The sequence below is a fragment of the Heterocephalus glaber genome, unplaced genomic scaffold, assembly GCF_053883595.1.
Source record: "Heterocephalus glaber isolate CG9 unplaced genomic scaffold, H.glaber_assembly_v1.0 deba00001451, whole genome shotgun sequence".
In the NCBI taxonomy this organism is placed as follows: domain Eukaryota; kingdom Metazoa; phylum Chordata; class Mammalia; order Rodentia; family Bathyergidae; genus Heterocephalus; species Heterocephalus glaber.
The window spans coordinates 801296-826021 of NW_028258301.1; the positions used below are offsets into that span (position 1 = coordinate 801296).

At 36.0% G+C, this 24726-nt stretch overlaps 1 protein-coding gene and 1 pseudogene across 8 annotated transcripts in view; one reads left to right on the plus strand and one right to left on the minus strand.

The window, feature by feature from the left end:
• Positions 1 to 24726, plus strand: part of Tut4 (terminal uridylyl transferase 4) — a 119142-nt gene that overhangs the window by 75526 nt on the left and 18890 nt on the right. For all 8 annotated transcript variants that reach the window (XM_087214721.1, XM_013067263.3, XM_013067262.3 and 5 more), the window contains 11 exons: positions 2423 to 2573; positions 6947 to 7033; positions 8922 to 9025; positions 12022 to 12079; positions 12182 to 12285; positions 12607 to 12696; positions 14669 to 14782; positions 23340 to 23417; positions 23755 to 23932; positions 24200 to 24247; positions 24334 to 24416. In XM_087214721.1, coding sequence (XP_087070847.1) covers positions 2423 to 2573; positions 6947 to 7033; positions 8922 to 9025; positions 12022 to 12079; positions 12182 to 12285; positions 12607 to 12696; positions 14669 to 14782; positions 23340 to 23417; positions 23755 to 23932; positions 24200 to 24247; positions 24334 to 24416 — 1095 coding nt within the window. The remainder of the gene's footprint in view (positions 1 to 2422; positions 2574 to 6946; positions 7034 to 8921; positions 9026 to 12021; positions 12080 to 12181; positions 12286 to 12606; positions 12697 to 14668; positions 14783 to 23339; positions 23418 to 23754; positions 23933 to 24199; positions 24248 to 24333; positions 24417 to 24726) is intronic.
• Positions 17441 to 17850, minus strand: LOC101709846 (mitochondrial import inner membrane translocase subunit Tim17-A pseudogene; annotated as a pseudogene).

A 24726-nucleotide genomic window follows, 5' to 3' on the forward strand; every position in this document is an offset into this window, starting at 1 on the left:
TCCCTGGCCCCTTAAGTTTTAAATTTTAATAGTGACCTATTTTAAGGAGTTTTGGGTGTTGGGGTAGGGGAGAGAGTATAACTATTCTAAAAGTAGTTGAGGGAAACTAAGATTAGGAACAACAACATAAAAAGGAATCAGATTCTGTCCTGGAGCTTGTTTGGATTTCATATTATCTCATAAATGATAAGAATCCTAACTTTTTTTACTTTTAAAGTGGAATAATTTGAACTTTTAACTCTTTACATTGTAGAAAATGCCCTAATGAACAGAAAATAAGCAGTAACTGCTTTGTTAATAAGATTTAGTTGGGCAGGGTCATGCATGCCCGTAAGTCCAGCACTGAGGGAGTCTGAGACAGGAGGATAGTAAGTTTGAATCTTGCCTGGGCAATGTAGTGAGACCCTGTCTCAAAAAAGGGCTGGGAATGTAGCCCCTGGGTTTGATCCCGAGCATATATATATTGGGCTAAGTTACATTGCTTCAGGTGCAGTGCATATAACTGAAATATCATTATTAGCATCCAGAATGAAAAAAATGAGTGTCATGTGTCAACCAGTAGGATATTAATAAAAAACCCAAGAAAACTGGACAGCCATCCAGATCTGTTTTAGCAGTAATTATTGACAAGCTTTAAAAATTTTAACATATTTATTTTTAAAGACCTGTGGTATTGAAATATGATTGGTATTTAAAAAGGTATATAGCCAGGCACAGTGGTACACACCAGTAATCCCAGCACTCTGGAAGGGTGGCTGAGGCGGGAGGATTGCCATGACTTTAAGACCAGCCTGGGCTACATAGTGAGTTCAAGGCCAGCCTGCACTACAAAGCGAGACTCTTTCTCAAAAAAACAAAAACAAAAAAACCCAAAAAACAAACAAAAAGTGGAATAGTTTGAACTTTAGCTCTTTACGTTGTAGAAAAATACTGTAACAAGCAGAATATAAGCAGTAACTTCTTTGTTAATAGAGTTAGCCAGCTAAGGTGGTGCTGTTTTTCTAGTTATTTTTACTAGTTAAATGTATGTAACATTTAAATTTCCCTTCTATATATGTCATTTAAAAAAGGATGCTTTGAAAATTGGATAGAAATTCCTATAGTTTGAAAAGTGGGTAGAAATCCCCCCCACCCCATCTCTGTCACTGTCTTTCCCTCCCTCCCGTCTTCCCGTTTTCCCTCTTTCCCTTCCCTTTTCTTTCCCTGATCCTCGTCCCCCATCTTCCCCTTCTTTGCCTTCCCTCTCCCTCTCCCCTCTCCTCTCTTCCCCTTCTCTCCCTTCCCCTCCTTCTTCCCTTCCCATGGCCTCCCCTTGGCCTTTTCTTGACCTTCCCACTGAGCTTACATTGAACCCAAGGCCTTCACACTGAGCTATATATCCTCAGCCCTTTTGTAAAATTTTGAGACAGAGTCTCACTAAGTCACTATGTTGCCTGAGCTAGGTTTGAATTGGTCATCCTCCTGTCTCAACCTCACGAAGTGCTGGGATTAGAGGTGTGCACCATTTCTATATATAACTTACATCAAAGTTTGTAGCTGTGTAAAAGCTCAGGCTAGCATTGGAGAAAGATGCATAACTCCAGGGTCTAGACATATTACAGTAAAGAAAAGAACAGTAGTATCCCTTAATCATATGTGTGGTTTTCAGCCAGTTAACATACATTTTTACTGTTTTAACTATATATCTGGTGGTGCACTGGGACACATTTAATGTGGGACTATAGAGTTTTGGAGTTCAGTTTGTGGCTATTAAAATACTGCTTTATATGGAGCTAATTTCTTTTTAGAATGCAGTCCTGCTTTTGGTCTCTGGAGACTAATAAACTTAAACTAGCTAAGTGAGAGCTCTATGATCAGTTGATTCTGAAGATTAAAAATATTTGGAGTACAAATTGAAATTTCTTTGTAAACAACTTTATTATCAGTAAATTAAAAGCACAGTGTATATATTTTTCATTTGGAGCTGATCAAGCTGTTTGAATTAATCAGTACCTTTTGCATCTTCTGTTATTTTCTGTATCTTACATCATCAGGTAAATTTAATTGTTCATAATACAGTTCTAGTGGGAAAATGGTTGGCTCAAAAATTTTTTTATAGTTGGGTATGGTGGCACATGCCTATAATTCCAGCTCCTTGGGAAGCTGAGGTAGGAAGATCGCAAATTCAAGGCCAGCCTGGGTAATTTAGACTGTGTCTCAAAACAAAAATAAAACCATCTGCGCTTGTAACATAATACTCCCTTGGTTCAATCCTTGATACTGTAAAAAACAATTGTTTTAATGTCTATTTTATTTCATTAACATTTTTTCTTTACCTGTGGAAAGCACAGATTATAAGAACTGAGTTACATAAAATATTTCTTTTTAGATCTGCTTTCTAAGTATTAGATAATTAGGTTTTTTTCTTTTTACCTTTGTATAGCCGCCAACAATAGTATGCAGCATCTGCAAAAAGGATGGTCATTCAAAAAATGATTGCCCTGAGGATTTCAGGAAAATTGATCTAAAACCTCTACCACCAATGACAAACCGATTTCGGGAAATACTTGATTTAGTATGTAAAAGATGTTTTGGTAAGTGTTTTATTACCATAATCTACTGGGACTGTGTTCTTAAATATTGAATATTCATTTTCTAATTTGAAAAATGATTTGCTCACTTTGTTTTGGTAGAGGTTTTTGAATAGAGATTGATTATAAATATTTACTAAACACTTATTTTGTGCAGGATGTTATGGTATTCAACAGGAATACAATTGAATTCATATATATTGCTTTTAAGGGAACTTAAATTGTGCATTTGAGCTTTCTGATATCGTAGCTATAGTGTGGCTATTCAATTATAGTCAGTTTAAATTAAATAAAATTAAAAAGTAAGATCATTATTTATATTTAACATATCTCCAAGCACTCAGAAGTGGCTAGTGGCTACTGTATGGATGCTCTAAAAAGAGACTGCTTCTGTCATTGAGTGGTTTTGGACAGTGCTACCCTGGATGAGGTTATAGAACACATTTGTATGTAAATTGCCATAATTGGAAGTAGACTGTTACATGCTATAGTAGTGATAAACAAAATGCAGTGCGAATCTAATTTTAACAGATCAGAGGATTTGGGATTAATGATGTATTTTTAGATGGATTTTGAACTGCATTTTCAGATATAGAAGATCATGCATAAAAATGTAGAGTGCTTAATTTGGGAGAATAATTGGCTTTGATTTGGTATGGAATAAGAAAAGCAATGTAGAGAGATAAGGCTATAAATTGGGAAAAGTCTTGTATGCCTTTGTTCAGCAAACATTTATGGAGTGCTTGGGATACACTTTTACTCAGCAGACATTTATGAATTACTTGCTATGTTCAGGTAAGGTAACGTTTCTGATATCATACTATATAGTGTTCCACTGTAATCCCTCACACCTACTTTTCCCCATTTCTACTTTTTTTGGGGGCACTGGGGATCAAACTCAGGACCTTGAACTTGCCAGGCAGGCATGGCGCCACTGAGTTACATCCCTGGCCCCATCCCTGCTTTCTTCTAGGCAATCACTTACCTGCTTCTGTCATTATAAATTTGCATTTTCTACATTTCTGCATAAATGGAATTACACAGAATATACTTTTTAAGGGGGGTGGGGTGGGGGGTATCTGACTTCTTTTACTCAGCATAATTATTTTGAGATTCATCCATTTTAAAAATCATGTTATATGTATCTGTGTTAAATTTCTTTTTATTGCTTAGTATTGTTTCATTGTATGGATATGCTACAGTTTATCTACTCACCCATTGATGAATATTTGGCTTGTTTCTAAATTTTGTTATTAGTTCCAGGAATGTAGCTCAGCGGCGCTGTGCCTGCCTGGCAAGCACAAGGTCCTGAGTTCGATTCCCAGTACTGAAAAAAAGTTCGTTATTAAAAATAAATCTGTCATATGATTTATGTATGGGTTTGGGTATGGACACATGCTTCTTTTTTCTTGGGTAAGTACTTAGGAGTAGAATGATTAGCTTTATAAAGGCACAGTTCATCCCCTTAATTTTTATTTATTCAGTCATTTGTCTCATTATGGACTTACATATTTTATACTTTGGGATATAATATAAATGGCACACGTGAGGTCACTCAGAGACAGACTTTTTGAGAAAAAAGTTTTATTCCAGTGAACAGAGATTGAAATCAGGGGCACATTTCAGCAACTAGCTGAGAACTGAATTTATTACATCCATGTGTGGGCTGACATTGAGAGAGAGAAACATCTGCAGTTAGGTGGGAAGCATATGTAGGCCTTGAAGGGGCTAAGGAATCTGAGGTGAAATGCTTATGATTGAAAGTCCAAGGATGGTCAGCGCAGGTGTCCATAGAATCACTGTTCTTCTCGGTGTGGGGGAGATTGTGTACTCTGTCTTAAATTTTCTTTATGGCCATCTGTCTTGTTTACTGAGAATAGCCTTTTGTTTTCTGAACACAGCCTATTTGCTTGTGAAGGTTTCATTCAGGCCAGACATGACAGATATAATCTTTATCTTGCTGCTTGAATTATTCTAGCTTTGGCTGTTGGGAACTCTTAGAATGAGCCATTACTATATGAGGCTCATTCTAGCCTCTTCTCTTGGTTTAGTCTGAAAACTTCTACTCCAACAGAGAGAAACATAATTCTATTACCATCTATCACCCATTTATTTGATCAATTTTAGTACACTTATGTAGCAGCATCAGAGCTGTTAACCTGTGGGAAACAATTTCACCTATTAAAATTAATTGTTTTGTATATATAGTTCCTTTTGTCCTTAGTCTTTCAGATTTCACTCACTTAAGTCAGCACCTTTTCCCCCATCCTCTTGAGTGAAGTTATTTCCTATGTTTATAATATTTAGATCCTTTCTTCAGTCTGAATTCTTTCCTGAGATCTCTGACCTACGTGATTCTTTAGAATTTGTATACATTAAGACTAGTTTGTGGTGTAAAGTTCTATATAGAAACAAATGTATTGTGTTAAGTTAGCTGTCTCTTAACTGTAATAAATACCTGAGAGAAGTCAATTTGTAAAGAGAAAAGGTTTATTTTGATTCATAGTTTTGGAGGTTTCATTTCAGAGTCAGCTGCCCTATCAGGTTGTCTGGGGCATACCATGGTGGAAGCATGTATCATAGCAAACTCGTTCACCTCAAAACTGCTATGCGTAAGAGAGGAACAGGAAGGGGATAGGGTCCCAGTATTTTCTTCCGCCGCACACCTCCAGTGACTGGAAGATTCCTATTAGGCCCTATGTCTTAAAAGGCAGGTATAGTAGTGTACTCCTGTAATCCCAGCACTTGAAAGGCTGAGGCAGGAGGATTGCTGTGAGTTTGAGGACTAAACTTTTATTTTTTTTTTGGTACTGGGGATCGAACTTGGGTCCTTGTACTTGCGAGGCAAGCGGTAGAATCACTGAGCTAAATCCCTGGCCCCTGAACTTTTAATATATGGGATTTGGAGCATACTTACTTGAGCCATAGCATGTATTATGTCATGTATATACCATTAGAGTATTATATAAAATAATCTCATTGTCTTAAAAAAGTCACCTGTATTTCATCTTTTCAACTCCCCTCCCCCACTGATACATTTGCAAATTTTTAATGTTAGTTAGCATTGTTCTTGACTGTTCAAACTTTTGGAGGTGAGTCTAGAGGAAGTGATGTAAAAAGTCTGTTCTTAAGGATTGTGTGGTCTTACTGGAAAAATAAAATGAATATAAATGAAATAACTAGAAAACTGAAAGTATAGTATAAAATCAGATGTTAGCTCATGGCAAGCAGTTTGAGAACTAATGAAATTGAATCAGAGAGAGGTTATTCAGGCTGTGGTTAGGCAGAATGGTTTTATCTGGAAGATAATGAATCTTGACATCATTTTAAAAAGCTGTTAGATTTGAATGGACCTGGTGCCTATAGAGTAACAGTGTGACTCCTGTTAGCCAGGGGGAAAAACAAGCATGGATATGAGAGTGGAATGTCTGAAGAAAATGGTTAAATAGTTTGAGAAGTAAATGTAGATGTCTCATAAGGAAAATGATCATGTAAAATGTACATAGATCTTTAGATATTGTTTTTACTGTCCCCCTGATCTAGGGATGATATAGGAAAAATAGATGTAACTCCCAACCTGTTAGATGTCTGGTACACTGAGTTTGTATTCTTTAAAATGGAAGAATGGAAGAACTGCGGTTAAGAGTAGGAATATTTATTGAGGGATAGACAGATCCTGCCTGACAGGGACAGGAGAAGACCCAGAAAGTGAGTTGCTGCAGACTACACTTAACAGGGGAGGCTTTATAGAGCAAAATCATGAGGCAGTATAAGGTGGGACAAAACTGTGATCAACCAATAAGGTTACTAGTTGCTGAGGTGATACTGATCTAATGGGGAATCAAGTCACATAGCAAGTGTACATGGAAAGAACAAAGACTTCTCCTGGAAGGAATGGGTCAGGAGGTCTTGGTTCCCACCCAAGGTGACTGATGCCTATTTAAATATCAATCATTGCTTGCCTCTCAAGCAAGCGCAAGGATTGGAGTTCGATCCCTGGTGCCAAACAAAATAAATAAAAATAAATCATTATTGTTTATCCTTCAGAAAAGTATGTAGGTGAGTCTTTTTATCTTTATCTTGAGGCCTGGCCTTTAAGAATACACTTCTAGCCAGAGTTGTAATGTGTTTTTATTTTTTTGCACTGACTTCTTTGAGGTCCTGGACTTGTCTGCCTGCCTATAATATTTCTAACTAACTTAGCTGTCTACAATATCCCTGCCTCATCTTCAGTAATATTTATGGTTTTAAAAGTCAGAAAAGTCAACAAATAATTGAGACATTATAATTAAAATTTTTAGGGTAAAAAAATTAAAAATATTTAAAAATTCTATCTTTCTGACTTTTCATTTTCCTTTCTTTTAAAAAAAATCTAGATGAATTATCACCGCCTTTCTCTGAACAACACAACAGGGAACAAATTTTAATTGGCTTGGAAAAGTTTATTCAAAAAGAATATGATGGTATGTCATACATTAAAATTTGATTGCTTTTGTTCCTATCTTCAGTTTCATTAATTTATTTAGAAAATATTTGTTGAATGGTATATGTTAGGTATTACTCTAGTTTGTGAGGATACCTTCTTGACAGAAGACATGAAGCCTGCTTTCATGAAGCATATATTTCAGAAGGGGAGTTAGTCAACTAAGAAGTAAATCAGCAAATAATAAGTGCTATTAAAGTATAGGAGATAAGAGAAGTGATAGGTGGTTATGGTAAGTCTCTTTTAAGGTGGCATTTAACTAGAATACTGGGCACAGTCCCCAATATTACAGACAAATAATAAAACATATTTTTGTGTCCAAATATTTTAGAAAAGGATAAATAGTTCATTTATAATTAGAATAAATTTATACTTATGAACATGATCTGTTATATGCTGTAAGATTCTTTTTTGAGAGAGGGTCTTGCTGTATAGTTCTGACTGGCCTTGAATTCACTAGATAACCCAGCCTGGCCTTGAACTCATTGGCAGTTCTCCTGCCTCAGCCTCCCAAGTGCTGGGATTACAGGTGTGTGCTGCTATACCTGCTTGTAAAGATTGTATTTTTAAATTACATTTGTTAATATATAAAGTATTGGCCACATCTAAGTACCTTCAGCTCACACTCAGATCTGCTTGATGATGTCATAGCTTTTCTTATGCCTCTCAATTATCATTGAAACTTTAAGTAGGAAATTAGAACTAGATGGGAAGATTAATTTAAAAAATTTTTTTTCCTAAATGCTTAGTAAACTTAAGAATAAAAAGGAAGAAAAATAGCCAGGGATTTAGCTCAGTGGCATCATGCCTGCCTCGAAAGCACAAAAAAAAAGGAAGAAAAATCCAGTCCTATTACACTACAACTTGTTTGAAGTATTAGCTGTTATGAAGAACTCTAAATATTAGCCAGGCTGTTACTGAAGAACTCTTAAATATTAGTGAGGCATGGTGGTGCTCACCTGTAATCCCAGCAATCTGAAGGCTGAAGCAGGAGAATTGCCATAAATTTGAGGTTGCCTGGGTGACAAAGTGAGTTCCAGGCCAGCCTGAACTGCATAGCAAGACCCTGTCTCAAAAACAAACCAAACCAAACCAAAAAACCTCTTTAAATGTCAAGAATAACTCATCATAATTTATATCTAGTGGATTAATCACCTTTGGAGGAAAATTCATTAATCTTGTATACTAAGGTGGTATTTGTAAAATTACTTGAATTGTGCCCTAAAAGGACTAATTTGTTTCCTTTTTCTTTGGTGGCGGGGCTAGTTTATTTATTTATTTGTTTTGATTTTTTTGAGACAGAGTCTCACCATGTAGTTCAGGATGGTCTTGAATTTACTGTGTAGTCCAGGCTGGCCTTGTGATCCTCCTGCCTCAGCCTCCTGAATACTGGGATTACAGGGGACTAGTTTATTTTCAAGAGGTAAATTCTCAATTGTTGATCGTGACTATTGGCACTGATGTTGAGAATGAATTAAAATAGATGGAGTTATAGTTGTTGAAAGAAGCTAAAGTCTCAGTGATTGGATGTGAAGGTTAATAAAGAGGTGTTAAGGATCTCACATGTATTTCTGACTTGAGCAACTGGATAAACAATGACATTATTTGTTGAGGAATAGGAATTATAGGAATAATGGTAGGTTTGTGGTGAAATTTGTATTTTAGTTTGGACACTTGAACTTATGGGTATGGGAACTTGAACACAAGATCTGGGCTGTAGGTGGATTTTCTGGAATTTCTCAGCATATCTTTCAGGGATAGGTTATTTAAGATATAGAAATGGGCAAGATTACCTTATGTTAGGCTGTGGTAGATGTTAGAAGACTCTTCCCTGCTAATTTTTAGTTTTGACTTTTTTCTTTGCTTAGAAAAAGCAAGGTTGTGCTTATTTGGGTCTTCTAAGAATGGATTTGGATTTCGTGATAGTGATCTGGATATTTGTATGACCCTGGAAGGCCATGAAAATGCAGAGGTAAGTGATAGTGTTTGGAAAGGGATGTGAAAGTTTATTTTTTTTCTAATGATGAATCTATTTTTATTTTTCTATGTAATATTGATCAAAAATCCTTTGTATAAAACATTAGAATTCTTACTATTTGAAATGTGAAAGTATTAAAGCCATCAATTTAGAAGATATTCACATCTTAAGTAAGCTTTTTGTTTCAGTGGTTTTATAATACAAAAGCCAGGTCACAAGAATTTTATAATGAATTTTGGGAAAAAAATTAATATGCCCTAATATTGGAATTTTTCATTATAACGAGTGAGAAGCTGAGCATCGGTAGTGAATATTGGTCTTGCTAAATCTATCTTCCTGTATCTCTTCCATTTGGTGATGCCTTTTTATCACCGTAGATACAAAATAGAGGTAGTTACCTAATTTGTAAATAGGTTGTGTTCTAAAAGTAAATTGTAATTTTGGGGCACTCACATTGTTTCCACAGAAGCAATGTTATAAATGCATGATTTTTTGAAACTCATGGGGGGGTGGCTGGACTAACATTTATTGAGTTCTCAGTATATACTTACACATACATTATCTCATTTCATTCCTACACCCACCTTTGAGGTAGGTTTTATGTCCCCCATTTTACAGATGAGGAAACTGAGGCTTTCAGAGATTAAACTGACTTGCCCAAGTTCATACAGCTAGTAAGTGTTGGAGCTGGGATTCGTGTGCAGGTCTGTCTGACTCCAGAGTTCATGCTCTTTCCGTTTTGTCTCACCCTCTCACTGTAATTGTTTTTAACCCATAATGTAGCTGAAATGTAGTACTAATAGTACTGTAGAACCTAACCACTACTTTCTGAAATTGAAAGCTTTCTCACTTTCACCTTGAGATGCCAGGAGCAGACCTTCCCCCAGTGCATTCTCATCAGTGAGAGTGGGTAGTTAGCCTTTCCTTCTTTGTGTACTAGGCCTTGTGGGGATGAGATTTTCCCAGTTCCAGTGAAGAACGGGACTAATTGGGCAGGGAAGAAGTGTCCCAGGCCTTCATAGCAGCAAGTAGAAAAGAAGGGTGGTCCTTAGATGTTCTTTAGATATTGGTATTTGTTTCAAAATCAGGAACTATTTTCAAGATTGGGCCGAGGCCATGCTTTTGGCATCTGTAGAGGTGTCAGCATAGCCTCTGTTACATTACAAAAGAATTCAGCAGAATGGTGTACCTGTGTGTTTCTGAAATAGTTAAGTGGTTTTTAAATTGTTAGATCTAGAGTAAAGATGGTAGTGATGCCTTGTAAACTTATTTTGGACCTTAAGAAATTGATTCTGATATTAGCATCTTCTTGTTCTATAAAGAAACTGTAAACTTGCAAATATTTTGTTTGTTCTCCTTAACTAACTAACATCTGCTTATTACCATTTACTTAGAAAGAGACTACCCTTCTCCATTTTTTTTTTTTTTCCCGGTACCGGGGATCAAACTCAGGATCTTGCGCTTGCGAGGCAGGCACAGCACCACTGAGCTAAATCCCCGGCCCACCCTTCTCCATTTTGAAGAGCAAGAATTGAGGGACTAGTAAATAATTTTTATCCGTGATGAGGTTAGAATTATCTTCTGTGTTAAATTTTATAATCAGACTTCCAATTACAAAGGGTTTGTATATTATATATAATCTGTGCCATTCACATTGGAAAGTTGAAATAATGAAAAAGAATAAAATGTTTTATTACACGTGAGCCATTATTGAAACTTTAAAAGTTTATCATAATTTTATCTTTTGTTCATTTTATGGTACATAAATTAGTAACTTAATTCCCTTGAAATTCCCAGGTTAAGAGGCAATGGCTACTGCTTTCTCATAGCTAAAAGGAGCATATTAGGCATATGCAAAAGTGGTTTTGGATAACTGATAAGATTGATGTTAAGCTTGATGCAGTTAATTTATAATGTCTTATTTTTTTTTTTGGTACCGGGGATCGAACTCGGGTCCTTGTGCTTTACAATGTCTTTATCCTCTGTGTTCTTTGTGTTTTGATTAGCACTATCCTACCATTTCTGCTATTTCTTTTTTTTTTTTTGGTACCAGGGATTGAATTCAGGACCCTCTGCTTGTGAGGCAGGTGGCAGAACCACTGAGCTAAATCCCCAGCCCCTCTGCTATTTCTGGTTTTTAAAAGATGACACAATTAAATTGCAGAGATAAGAATTTCCTTAAGGAAATAGGTACCTGATAAATAGGAGGATTATCATTTTCCCTTGTCAACATAATAATAATAAATAGCTCATAGATTTCAAATAACCATTTTATGCCATGCTTGCTGCTGAACACTGTATGAACATGTCTCATGTAATCCTTCCCTGTAACTCTGTAGGGCAGGAATTCATGATTATTTTGACTTTATGGAATATTTGTGTGATTCTGAAAGGGGTTAAGGATAAGTAATATTGCTGGTCTCTCTCTCTCTCTCTCTCTCTCTCTCTCTCTCTCTCTCTCTCTCTCTCTCTCTCTATATATATATATATATATATATTTTTTTTTTTTTTTGGCACCTGGGATTGAACTTAGGACCTTGTGCTTGGGAGGCAGGCAGCGCAACCACTGAGCTAAATCCCCGGCCCCAATATTTAGTTCAAAATTTGAATTCAAGTTTGTTTTAAGTCAGAGCCTGTGTTAGTCATTGTACTATTTGTCCTCACCAGACCCATCTCTAATTGTTTATTCACAGATTGAAAACTATATCCTCTTGTCTTTATGGTTCTCAAATTTGAATGTACATTTGAATTGCCTTGGGATCTTGTTAAATGCATATTATGAACCAGGGCCTGAGATTTTATATTTCTGCTAAGTTTCTAAATTGCGCTGATGCCATGGGTGTATGAACCACATACTTTGAGTAACAGGGTTACATATCACATTATGACTAGAAGTTTTAAATACCGATAATAAATGCCCATACTAAAGTAGTATTTGCACAAGGGAAATTGAGTCAGATTTTAATTTACTGTTTGTTTTATTTTTTTAGAAGTTAAATTGTAAGGAAATAATTGAAAATTTGGCGAAAATTCTTAAGCGACATCCAGGTATAAATTTTTAAATCTTAGCTTTAAAACAAAATAAAAATACTTTGTAGCATTATGAAAATTATGTAACTTACTTTTTCTTGTTGTTTGTTTTTAAATCAGGTTTAAGAAACATTTTGCCTATAACTACTGCCAAAGTGCCTATTGTAAAATTTGAACACAGGCGAAGTGGATTAGAAGGTGATATCAGTTTGTATAATACATTGGTAAGTTTCTCTTTGTAGGGCAGGTGTAGCTATGCTAGCATTTTAAAAATTTACAGATTATTGGTTATATAGTACTTTTATGTTTAAGAATTTGAAATACAGAAGTACTGTATAAGGGAAAAGTATTTTATCAGTCATCTTGCTATATTGCCTTCGGTTTCAAGGTTAATTTTTGTTTGACTTGTTAATAAGTACTTTAGAATTTAAATATATGTAATATATATTTATATATTCTGTTTAGCATGTATTTTATCTTTTTATTGGATTTGTGAGATAAAGTAAGAAATAGGAAATGCTTTCAAATATGTAATTATTTTTCAGGCTCAACATAATACAAGAATGCTAGCTACTTACGCAGCTATTGATCCTAGAGTACAGTACTTGGGATATACTATGAAAGTGTTTGCTAAGGTATTTATAAAAAGTTAATGTTTGTTAAAAGTGAAACATTGATGTTAGAACTATGATAAATATTGTCTCAATTTTACTTATTTACTTAAAAGACAGAGTCTTGCTGTATTGCCCAGCTAGCCTTTAATTCTTGGGCTCAAGTGATCCTGCTCATCCTCAGTAATAGTACCTCAGCTTGTAAAAAAAGACTGTGTTAGATAGGTTGGATTTGGATAAGGTGTTAGCCTTTTTCCTGTGTGTGTTCTAGTCCGACATACAACACACTGGTCAGTTTTTCAGTAGTAAAATTTCTCAGGACAGTGATTTTTTCAACCCAGGCATGGTTGATAGTTGGCATATTAAGAACCTCTGGGTTAGAAAATCTGATATTTGGGCTTAATGATAAATTTTTTTCTGACCAAGAAAACAAAAACAATAAAAATGAAACTGTGTACTTCTATTAAAAGACTTGTTATGTATACCATTGTTTTCCTGTTCTTTTGCTGAATGTGTAAACTATATGAGGGATCTCTGCTTGCTCAGTGGAGTGCCCACTTGAAGGTAGCTGCTTAGTAAATGATTTTATGAAAGTGTCTGTGGAAGAGTTTTAGTAGAGAAGTTACTTGGTCAGGTTTTTCGTTTCATAAAGCTCATATTTTTTAATAGGAAAGCATATTTTAAAAAGATATTCCTATACATCTTTTTAAAAAGAAGGTATCCTAGAAAAGCATGTTGATACATACTACATGTAAGACTTGATACAGGTACTTTTCTAGAGTCAACTAACAGAGTAACTCTAGCACAGTGGTTTTTCCTGTAACTACATGGAATTTTGGTAGTAAAACCCAATGGTTCACTTTAGAGAAATCATTCCTTCAGTTATACAGCTATAAGCTAACTTTTCACTCATAGGGAGAAGTCTCTGAGATTTTTTTATTTTTAATTTAAATACTTTTAAATAGCCAGTGTGTTCCTGTGTTTCAGAATTCAACTGGTTTAAAGAGGTTTATGGTAGAAAGTGGAAAAATCTCCCTTTCTTGCCTATCTTCTAGCCAACCAGTTCTTATTAGAAGCAACTGATGTTAAAAGTTTCTTTGTAGGCTTGGGTTTAGCTCAGTGGTGCTGCATCTGCCTCGCAAGTGCAAGGTCCTGAGTTCGATCTCTGGTACCCCCCCCCCCCAAGAAGTTTCTTTGTATTCTTCCAGAAATATACTAGTATAAGCAAATGCATACATTTCCTACCTCTTTTTTTTTTTTTTTTTGGTACCGGGCATCAAACTTGGGTCCTTGTGCTTGCACAGCAGGCAGCGAAACCACTGAGCTAAGTCCCTGGCCCGCCTACCTCTTTTTTATTAAGGTGTAAACACACTGAAAACATTGTTCTACTTTGCTTGTTTTGTTTGCACTTAGCAGCAGATCTTGTAATTTATTTCATATTACTACCCTAAGAACTTGGTCTTTTTTGTTTTTTTAATGAATGCACATCATTCCATTGTGTGGATAGTTCTTGTTTGTTTTTAACCTGTGCTTTACTGATGAACCTAAATTATTTCTGTTGTTTTACTATTATAACCAGAATACAACAAAAACTTAGTCTTTCCACACATTTTTTTGGGCATTTTTGCAAGACAAACTCTTTTTTTTGATACCAGGGATCGAACTCAGGACCTTGTATTTGCCAGGCAGGTGCTGTGCCATTGAACTACATCCCTGGCCTTGCAATATAAACTCTTAGAACACAATTGCCAGGTGAAAGGAAATATGCTTTGTAATTTTGATATTACCAAAGTACTCTTCATTAGAGTTTGTAGTAAATTATATTCTAACCTGTGATTTATGAGAATGACTATTCCCCAAACCCTTTATAAGAGTTTATTGGCCTTTTGGATATTTGTCATTTCAGTGCATTACAAAATGATGCCTTACAGCAGTCAATACTCTGAAGTTTTATTTTCAGCCATTTAATTAATTTATTTATTAATTTATTTTTAAGCGTTGTGATATTGGAGATGCTTCCAGGGGAAGTTTATCTTCATATGCATATATTCTTATGGTGCTGTACTTTCTGCAGCAGAGAAAGCCACCTGTTATCCCAGTTCTACAAGAGGTAGGTATTTTAAAAAACTGTAAAGGCATTTTTGTGAAAACACATTTAAAGAAGAGAGCTCTTGCTCAGTTCATGACATCATTAAGGATTTTTTTCATCTTTGTTGTGCTGTTTTCTCCTTCCATTAATGCCATAATTAATCTCCTTGAAAAATTTATTATGGGATCATATAGACTATTAGGAGAATACAAGTTGAATTGAATCTTTTGCAACATTTTTGAATTTCAACCTTATGCTGCAAATGATTATGAAGTTCTTATAGCCAACCATAAACATACATATTAGTCTCTCAAATACAATTATATAAATTTCTTTTCGCTAGAATATTTTCCATCTTCCTGCTTGATAATAAGTTTGATTTAGTCCTGTGAATACTTTGGTTAGCCTTGTAAACTTTGCTCAAGAACAAACCCAATGAGGGTCCGGGGATTTAGCTCAGTGGTTCTGCTGTCTGCCTAGCAAGCACAAGGACCCAAGTTCGATCCCTGGTACCAAAAAAGAAAAAACCCAATGAAACTTTTCCTCATCTCTTCTAACGCTTCGTTAATTGCATTAAGCAAAAGAATGTGCATATTTATTTAGTCAGAATGGGTGACCCAGTCACTTTCTGTAGCCAGCCTAAAGTCTCTGAAATTGATGTAAAACAGTTAATCATCCATTTGTTCCACCTGATTCTTGGCACAAAGTGGATTTTTTGGCATTAGAGATGATCCAGTTCTAATTTCTTAGAAAGGTGACCATTTTGAGATAGAAGAGAAGCATTGGAACTGTTTGGAAAATCATATATTCTGATTTCACATAAACTTTGGTAGTCATGGCAAAGAAGAGAACCATATGGTAGGTATCAGATGGTCTTAGTAAGTTTTACAAAGTTCTAATGAATGATGAGTAGTTTGAGTAGCATTTTCTTCCCTCTTTTTAAAAGAACAGTGGAAAGAGAATAAAAATTTTAATAATTCTTTGAGAAGAGAGAGTTCCTGGCTGAATCTGTGTTGGATGGGCTATGTGTGTTTGACGTCTTTAATTTTTAAAAGACCTTTTCAGTTCACAGCACAATTGAGAGAAATTTCTCATATAGCCCCTGTCCCCACATATGGATAGCTTTCCCTGTTATCTATGCACCAGAGTGATACATTGTTAACAGTTGGTAAACCTGCACCACAGTTCGCTGTTTACATCCGGGTTCACTCTTGGTGTTACGTATGTATGGGTTTGAACAAATATGTAATAGTGATGTACCATCATTGTAATACACAGACTTTTTACTACTTTAAAAGTCTTCTGTGCTCTTAGCTGGGAATGGTGACACATGCCTATAATCCCAGCACTTTGGGAGGCTGAAGCAGGAGGATCTGACTTCATGATTGAGCCCAATCTAGGAATTTAGTGATTTAGCAAGACCCTTTCCTCAAAATAGAATATGAAAAGGGGCCAGATATGTAGCTCAGATCAAGGCCCTAGATTCAATCCCACTACGAATAGTCCCAAAACAAATAACAACAAAAATCTGTGCTCTGTCTAGTTATCTTCCTCCATGCCAACTACTGGAAACCACTGATCTTTTTACTATCTCCATAAGTTTTTCTTTGCTAGAATGTCATATGGCATGGAGCCTTTTCAAGTTGGCTTCTTTCATTCAGTGTATTAGTCAGCTTCATGCTTCTATAATGAAGTTACTATAATGAAGCAATTAACTTACAAAGAAATATGGCTTATTTTGGCTTGTGTTTCTGGATGTTCCCAATCAAGCAGCCCTATTTCTTTTGCTTTTGGTGAGGGTAGCACATCATGGGTGTGTGTGGTAGAGCAAACTGCTTATTACCTCATCAGCCAGGACTCAGAGATAGGGGCCTCACACTGTCCTTTAAGGACCTTCTCCCAGTAAACTAAGGGCTTCCCATAAGGAGCCACCTCCCAGAAAGGTTCACAATACTCACAGTAGAACCTCATTGGTGACTAGGCCTTAAAGACATGGAACATAAAAGCGTGTTGGATTTTGTGAAATGCTTTTTCATCATCTTTTGAGATGATCGTATGGTTTTTGTCCTTGGCTCTATTGATATAGTGTATTACATTGATTGATGTGCGTATGTTGAACCATCCCTGCATCCCTGGAATGAATCCCATTTGGTCAGGGTGTATGATCTTCTTGATGATCTTCTGCATTCTATTTGCCAGTATCTTATTAAGGATTTTTGTGTCTATGTTCATTAGTGAGATTGGCCTATAGTTCTCTTTTTCATTTGGGTCTTTCTCTGCTTTGGGGATCAAGGTGATGCTTGGTTCCAGGAATGAATTCAGGAGTATTGCTTCCCTTTCAATTTCTTTTTTCTTTCTTTCTTTCTTCCTTTTTTTTTTTTTTTTAAGAAAAGTTACAGGAGCTTTTATTGTCTGAATAAGAGCACACAGTACCAGGCAGAGAAGTCCCCAAGAAATGATGGTCATGTTTCACTGTAATTTGCCCTTTGGTCCTTTGTCTTATTGTATTTTCTTGTAATGATATTAGACATTTATTTTGATCACAAATGCAGTCCAAGTGTGAATAAATAAATGTAGTATCTTCTATCCCCCCTCCATATTCCTTTAAATAGAAAAAAGTGCCAAATGTCTCTTCATAGCCGAGTTGGCCACAGTTGTTCCACCTACAGTTTTAAAAACAGACTGTAACTTGATCTTCTGAAAGCCTTCTTCAACTGCAGCTCATTTTGTTCAAAAAACCCTGGGAGAGTAGTCCTACTGATACTGCCAATAGTCTCCAAAAGGTGAGGATGGCAGCTGGGTTGAAGGCAACTGGGAGGGGTCTTCCGCAAACTGAGGGCCATTGGGAAACTGTGAAGAGGCAAATCTTGTCAACAAGATACCAGCTCCTTCGATTAAAGATAGGAGAATGCCACCCATCGTGGCTGAGTCAACCATGGCCATTGGTCCATTTCTTGCTGCCAGGATGGCCCCGGTTAAGGCACCGCTAGTGATAGAATTCCAGGGGTCTTCTTTTCCTCTGACTTGCACCATGCTACAGTCAATCATGGAGAACAGACCTCTCCAAACTGCAAAGCTACCTCCCAATTATGGAGCCCTGGTTTTTTGTTTTTTGGTTTTTTTGGTGGCAGGGATCGAACTTGGGTCCTTGCGCTTACAGGCAGCGAAACCACTGCGCTAATCCCTGGCCAGGAGCCCTGGTTTTAATGGCTGTCAAACTCCCTCTTAGTCTGTGATTTACTCCCACTGGAGAATTTCGAAAACCTTTGATTGCTTGAAAGATCTATCACCTATGGTACCCATTGTAAAGGCTCCACCGCAGTCATCTACAATTCGCCACAGGCAAGGTTCCCAAGTGTACTTCTCCATCTTGACTAGTGGCCCAGAGGTTCCCTTTCAAATTCATTGAAGAGTTTATACAGTAGTGGCAGTAGTTCCTCTCTAAATGTCTTGTAGAATTCAGCTGTGAAGCCATCAGGACCCAGACTTTTCTTAGTTGGTAAGTTTTTAATTACATTTTCAATTTCATTGATTGATATTGGGTTGGTTAGAATTTTTAGGTCGTCTTTGTTTAACTTTGGTAATTCATACGTATCTAGGAATCTGTCCATTTCTTCTGTGTTTTCCATCTTATTGGCTTATAGGTTCTCGAAGTAGGTATTGATCCTCTGGATTTCTCCTGGGTCTGTTGTGATTTCATCCTTTTCATTCCTAATTGCATGGATTTGGGCCTTTTCTTTCCTTTTTCTGATAAAGCTGGCTAAGGGTTTGTCAATTTTATTTTTTTGAAGAACCAACTCTTGGCTTCATTGATTTTTTTGTATTGTTCTCTTACTCTCCATTGCATTGATTTCTGCTCTGATCTTTATAATTTCCTCTCTTATATGAGCTTTGGGTTTGTCCTTCTGTTCTTTTTCTAGAAGCTTGAGGTTCAGCATTAGGTTGTTTAATTGGGCTCGCTCTGTTTTCCTAATATGTGTATTAACTGCTATGAATTTCCCTCATAAGACTGCTTTTATTGTGTCTCATAGATTCTGATATGTTGTATTGTCATTGTCATTTAATTGTAGGAACTGTCTGATTTCTTCTTTAATTTCCTTTGTGACCCATTGGTTATTCAGAAGTGTGTTATTTAATTTTTGTGTGTTTATGAAATTTTTGCGGTTTCTTTTGGTGTTGATCTCTAGTTTCATCGCACTATGGTCTGATAATATACAGGGGATAACTTTAATTTCTTTGCACTTAACTAAATATGTTCTATGAGTGAGTATGTGATCTATTTTGGAGAACAACCCATGTGCAACTGAAAAGAATGTATATTCTGATTTTCTGTTGTGGAACACTCTGTAAACATCTGTTAAATTCATTTGTTCAAGAGTTTGATTGAGCCCTAGTATTTCGTTGCTTGTTTTTTGTCTAGTTGATCATCTATTTGTAACAGTGGGGTATTGAGGTCCCCCACTACTATTGTATTAGTGCTTATATGATTTTTCATGTCTGTTAGTATTTGTTTTATATACTTGGGTGCACTAGTGTTTGGTGCATAGATATTTATGATTGTCATCTCTTCCTCTTGGATTGTTCCCTTTACAAGGATGTAGTGTCCTTCTTTGTCTCTCTCAATCAGTGTTGGTTTGAAATCCACTTGATCTGCCAAGAGGATAGCTACTCCTGCTTTTTTTCGGGTTCCTGTTGCATAGAGTATTTTTTTCCATCCTTTAACTTTCAGTCTATGAGTTTCTTTTTGAATTGTGTTTCTTGTATGCAGCATATTGTTGGATCTTGCTTCTTGACTCATTCTTCTAGTCTATTTCTTTTGATTGGTGAGTTGAGACCATTAACATTGATGGTTATAACTGATATGTATTGACTTATCATTGTCATGACTTTTTCTTTTTGTTAGATTCTCCCCCTTTGTTTTTAATTTCTTGTCGTGCCCAATGGATTCATTCTGCTGGGCTTCCTGGGGTTCTGATCCTTGTTGTCTTTTCCTAGGATTTTGTCCAAAATTTTTTGGAGTTCTGGTTTGGTATTCATGAAGTTCCTAAGGTGCTCTTTGCCATGAAAGTGTCTTATTTCCCCATTAATTTGGAAAGATAGTTTTGCGGGGTACATCAGTGTGGGTTGGAGGCTATTTTCCTTTAGGGCTTGGAATATATCACTCCAAGCTCTTCTTGCCTTGAGGGTTTGCATTGAGAAGTCTCCTGTGATTCTGATGGGTTTTCCTTTGTATGTGATTTGTTTCTTTTCTCTGCTTGGAGAACTTTGTTCTTCTGTTGTGTTTCTGGAATCTTAACAATTATATGCCTATGTGTAGATTTTATTTTTGATCAAGGCTAGGTGGAGTCCTATATGCATCCCTTATCTGCATGTCAAGTTCTTTACCCCTCCTTGGGAAGTTTTCTGCTATCACTTCTGTGAACAGTTTTTTTATGTCATGTGCACTCTCTCCTCTTTCTTCATTGACTCCAATCAGTCTTATGTTATTCTTCTTTGCATCATCTAGCAGCTGCTTGATTGATTTCTCCTGGTCCCTTACAATTTTAAAGCAATTTTTCTTTTCCTGGTCACTAATTGCAATCTTACCTTCTATATCTGAAATTGTGTCCTCACATTGGCTCTTTCTGCTGCGTAGACGTTCAGTGGAGTTTTTAATCTCCTGGAAATCTGTTCGCATCTGTTTTATGGATTCCATTTGTTTTGTATGTTGGGATTCCATCATGTTCCTCAGCGCCTCTCTTTTTTCATCTGTGTCCTCTAAATTTATTAATCATGTCTTGCACTGTGGGCACAATCTCTGCCATTATCTGAGAAATTATTTCTGATTTCGTTTTTTCCGGATCCTCTTTTGTTTCTAGTTCAGGGAGTCCAGGTGGTTGAGTATCAGAGTGTTCCATCTCATTTCCCTTTGGGGTTGCTGTAGGTGATGTGGAAGTCTGGTTCTGAGGCTTGTTTATGTGTCTTCTCATTTTGACCAGGGTGGGGGGGTTAGAGGGGTGCTGCTGGCGCCCACGTGGCTCACCTCCTCTGTGCCGGGAACGGTGGTAGGTTGGCCTGGAAGCCTCCTATTCTGCACTAGGAGCTGTGGCACGTTGACCCCTAAGATAGTAAATTTTGTTTGTATGTGTTCTACCATAACTAAAAAAATTTATGAAAATGTGATAAAATATTACAATAAAGTAAATACTGAAATGTTCAGGGTCACTTCTCTGATACAAATATGATTGTCTTTTTTTTTTGATACCAGGAATTGAACTCAGGGCCTCTCACTTGCTAGGCAGCTGCTGTGCCGCTGAGCTACATTCCCAGGCCCAAAAATGATTGTCTTGTGTGGTGAGTTTTAGAGGGAGAACTGAGTGCTAAATTGAGGATGATTGATAATTTAGTAAAAGAAAGAGAAGAGAGAAAAATAACAAAAAGAGAGAGAATAGCAGTACGTCTAAGGGCTGAAGCTGAAACACAAGGTAGAATTAGGCATAGTGAAACATGACAGTTTAGAAGAACAGGCAAGGGGCAGGGATGTAGCTCAGTGCCACAGCGCCTGCCTGGCAAGCACAAGGCCAAGTGTGTGATTAGTGAAACACCCTCCAAGGTCCACAGGTCTTCTCTTTTGTGTGATTAGCCAACATCATTGGGTTTGGATCATGATTGTTATTCAAAAATAAGAGTTCTCTTTAAAAGAATCCATTTAAAGAGGTAGTTTATATTACTTCAACATTTGGAAAATTTTTGTTTTGTTTTGTTTTGTTTGTTTTTGGTACTGGAGATCGAACTTGGGTCCTTGACCTTGTGTAGCAGGCAGCAAAACCACTGAGTTAAATCCCCAGCCCTGAAAATTTTTTAAAAATCTGTTTTACAGAGAATGGAATATCTATAATAGCATTTAATCTTTTAAGGGTTTTATGTATATGTAAAAACTGACATTTTGAGAGTAGGATCCCATGCGTCTTGTTTTAGATTTGTTTAGATATTTGTAATTGTCAGCTTTTCACTTTTTTATTTTATGAAATACCAGAACTTATACTAAATAATTTTTGGCAGCTGTATTGAAGTTATGTAAACTTACTAGCTTAAGTCCCTGGAAACTTTATATTTACCAAGTAAATGTATATTTGGTAGATAAACATATATTATGTGTTCTCTATACAGGAAGCTTTGGTCTAGATGGGTTTTAGGCTGTAGAGAGAAGCTGAAACCCTTAGTCCACAAGGAACTTAAACTTGAGAATGAAATTGGAGAGGCCGGGGCCAAGGATTTAGCTCGGTGGCACCACACCTGCCTCACAAGCGCAAGGTCCTGAGTTTGATACCCAGAACAGGATGGGGGTTGGGGGATTGGAGGGGCTAGACATGTCATTAATTTTATAAATCATTATGCCATCAGAAATGGAAAGAGTGATGAATAAGGATTGCCTTATCTAGTGGTTTTATTTGGGGGCTTTTTTGGGACAGTATCTTGCTATTTAGTTCAGCTGGCCTTGAACTCACTGTAACCCAGGCTGGCCTCCCACAGTACATGGTCATACTACTACCTCCTGAGTTCTTAGGATTATAGGCTTATGCCACCATGCCCCACTGTATCTAGTAGTTTTAATAGTTTTAAACTGTTTTCTGGCTTATTTTAGAGTTCATTTTTATGTGTGGGGTAGGGGTAGAGGTGATAGGAGTGAGGTAAAGAAAAGTGGTGTGTTTTCTTCACTCGGTTTTCTAATAAAGTACCTCTGCTTTTATTTCATATGTTGAGCTTCCAAAAAAGTTCCATTTTAGGAAAGAGTTCTGTAGCTTAAAAGAAAAATAAAATTAATAAACTACTGACCTAAGTGATGTAATCTTTAATGTTTACTTGGAAAACTAATGATTTGTGCCATTATTATCTTGCCCAGTATCTAGACTAGATGTGAAGTCTGCTGACACCGAACCTGTCACACCTTCCATACCTTCCTACTTTACTGAATAGCCTTCTTAACTGTCATAATTAAAAATAAAGATTTATAATCTTTATGAAAATATCAGGGAAAGCTCCTTAATTTCTCATTCAACAAAATCTGTGTCCAAATACTTTTCAACATTATCTGATATAGATAGCTGATTAACGGTACTAAAAACAAACAATTCTATTGATTGATTTCCTTTGGGTGCAAAATATATCAGTGTTTTCTTTGATTTAACTTCATTAATCTTTTTTTTCCCCATTAAGTTTATTGGTACATTTTAGGTATAAAATACAGTTGCATTCATCATTGAGATCTTGTACCTTTACATGAGTATCCTTGTTCTTATTTTTAGCTTCATTAATCTTGCACTGGATGTGTTTGATAGGTCAAATAGATGACATCAGATAACATCAAATATGTTATTTGGAGAATCTGATGCTATTAAAATATCCTTTTGCAGCTCTGGTTTAATAGATAACATTTATTTAATAGCATAATGAAATAATAGCATTCTGGATTATTCTTTTTGGAAAGATATTTCAGTGTGTCTTCTATAGGTAAATTCTAAAGTGATTTGAGGGTCTGTAGGCCTTTGGGTGAATAACTTGAGATCTGATAATAAAAATATATTTTTTTTAAATGCAGATCTTTGATGGAAAACAGATTCCACAAAGAATGGTTGATGGATGGAATGCTTTCTTCTTTGATAAAACAGAAGAACTGGTAATTTTTTCATGGTGTTTATGTTATATTTTATTTTATTTTTTAATTTTTTTGGTTTTTTGAGACAAGGTCTCACTATGTAGTTCAGGCTGGCCTGGAACTAAGAGCAGTCCTGCCTCAGCCTCCCAAGTGCTGGAATTGCAGGTGCGCACCACCATGCTGAGCTGGTGTTTATGTTATAGAATACTCACTGATAAATGTTAAAATTTGAGTAATTTAATTTATTAATTTTACTTAGATTTACTGTTTATATTTTGTATAATAGAGATGCTTCTTTTCTCCTTTCTCTTTCCCTAACTTCCACTCCTTTCCCCTCCTCTCCCTTTCCTAATTGTAGAAAAAGCGTTTACCTTCACTTGGAAAGAACACAGAATCCTTAGGAGAACTTTGGTTGGGACTGCTTCGCTTCTATACTGAAGAGTTTGATTTCAAGGAATATGTAATTAGCATTCGGCAGAAAAAGCTATTGACAACTTTTGAAAAGCAGTGGACATCTAAATGCATTGCAATTGAAGGTAATAATCATTTATGCTAATATTAATTCAAGAACAAAAGTAAACTTTGGCCAAGAAAATTGAGGGGGAAACTGTTAGGACTTGAAAGATTCTTCCTCTTGGTATTTATCAGTTTTCATCCCTTAATATAATTTTAAAAGAATAATTTGCTGACTTAATAGCAGAATATATAGTATTAGACTGAGAATATATAGTATTAGACTTTAGTTCTGGCTATTTTATGGTACAGTGAATATAATTCTTAATTTAAAAATATTTCTTTTCTAGACCCTTTTGACTTGAATCATAACCTTGGTGCTGGAGTTTCTAGAAAAAGTAAGTTTTAAAGATAGAGATTCTCTGCTTTTAAAGCTTTGGAACATCATGTCTGCATCTTTATTGTTTCCTTCTTTTTTCAATAGTGACCAATTTCATCATGAAGGCATTTATCAATGGAAGGAAACTTTTTGGTACCCCCTTTTATCCACTCATTGGCAGAGAAGCTGTAAGTTTATGTTATTTTTATGTTTAATCTTTTCTCTTTTACAAGAAACCTAATCATGTTTCCAGGTTGGTGTTGAGAATAGGGAAAGATGTGGTCATTGCTTCCTATATTTTTTCTTTATCATAGTACATAATGAAATGTATATTTTTAAAATTTTGTTTATTTGTATAACTCACTTGTTAAATTCTATCTCTCCTAGTAGATTGTAAACTCCATGAGGATGGGATCCATTTCTATAAGGTTCCTCTTTATATTTCCAGTATCTAGCACAGTGTCACATTCATTTTTTATATATCACATAATGAGATTA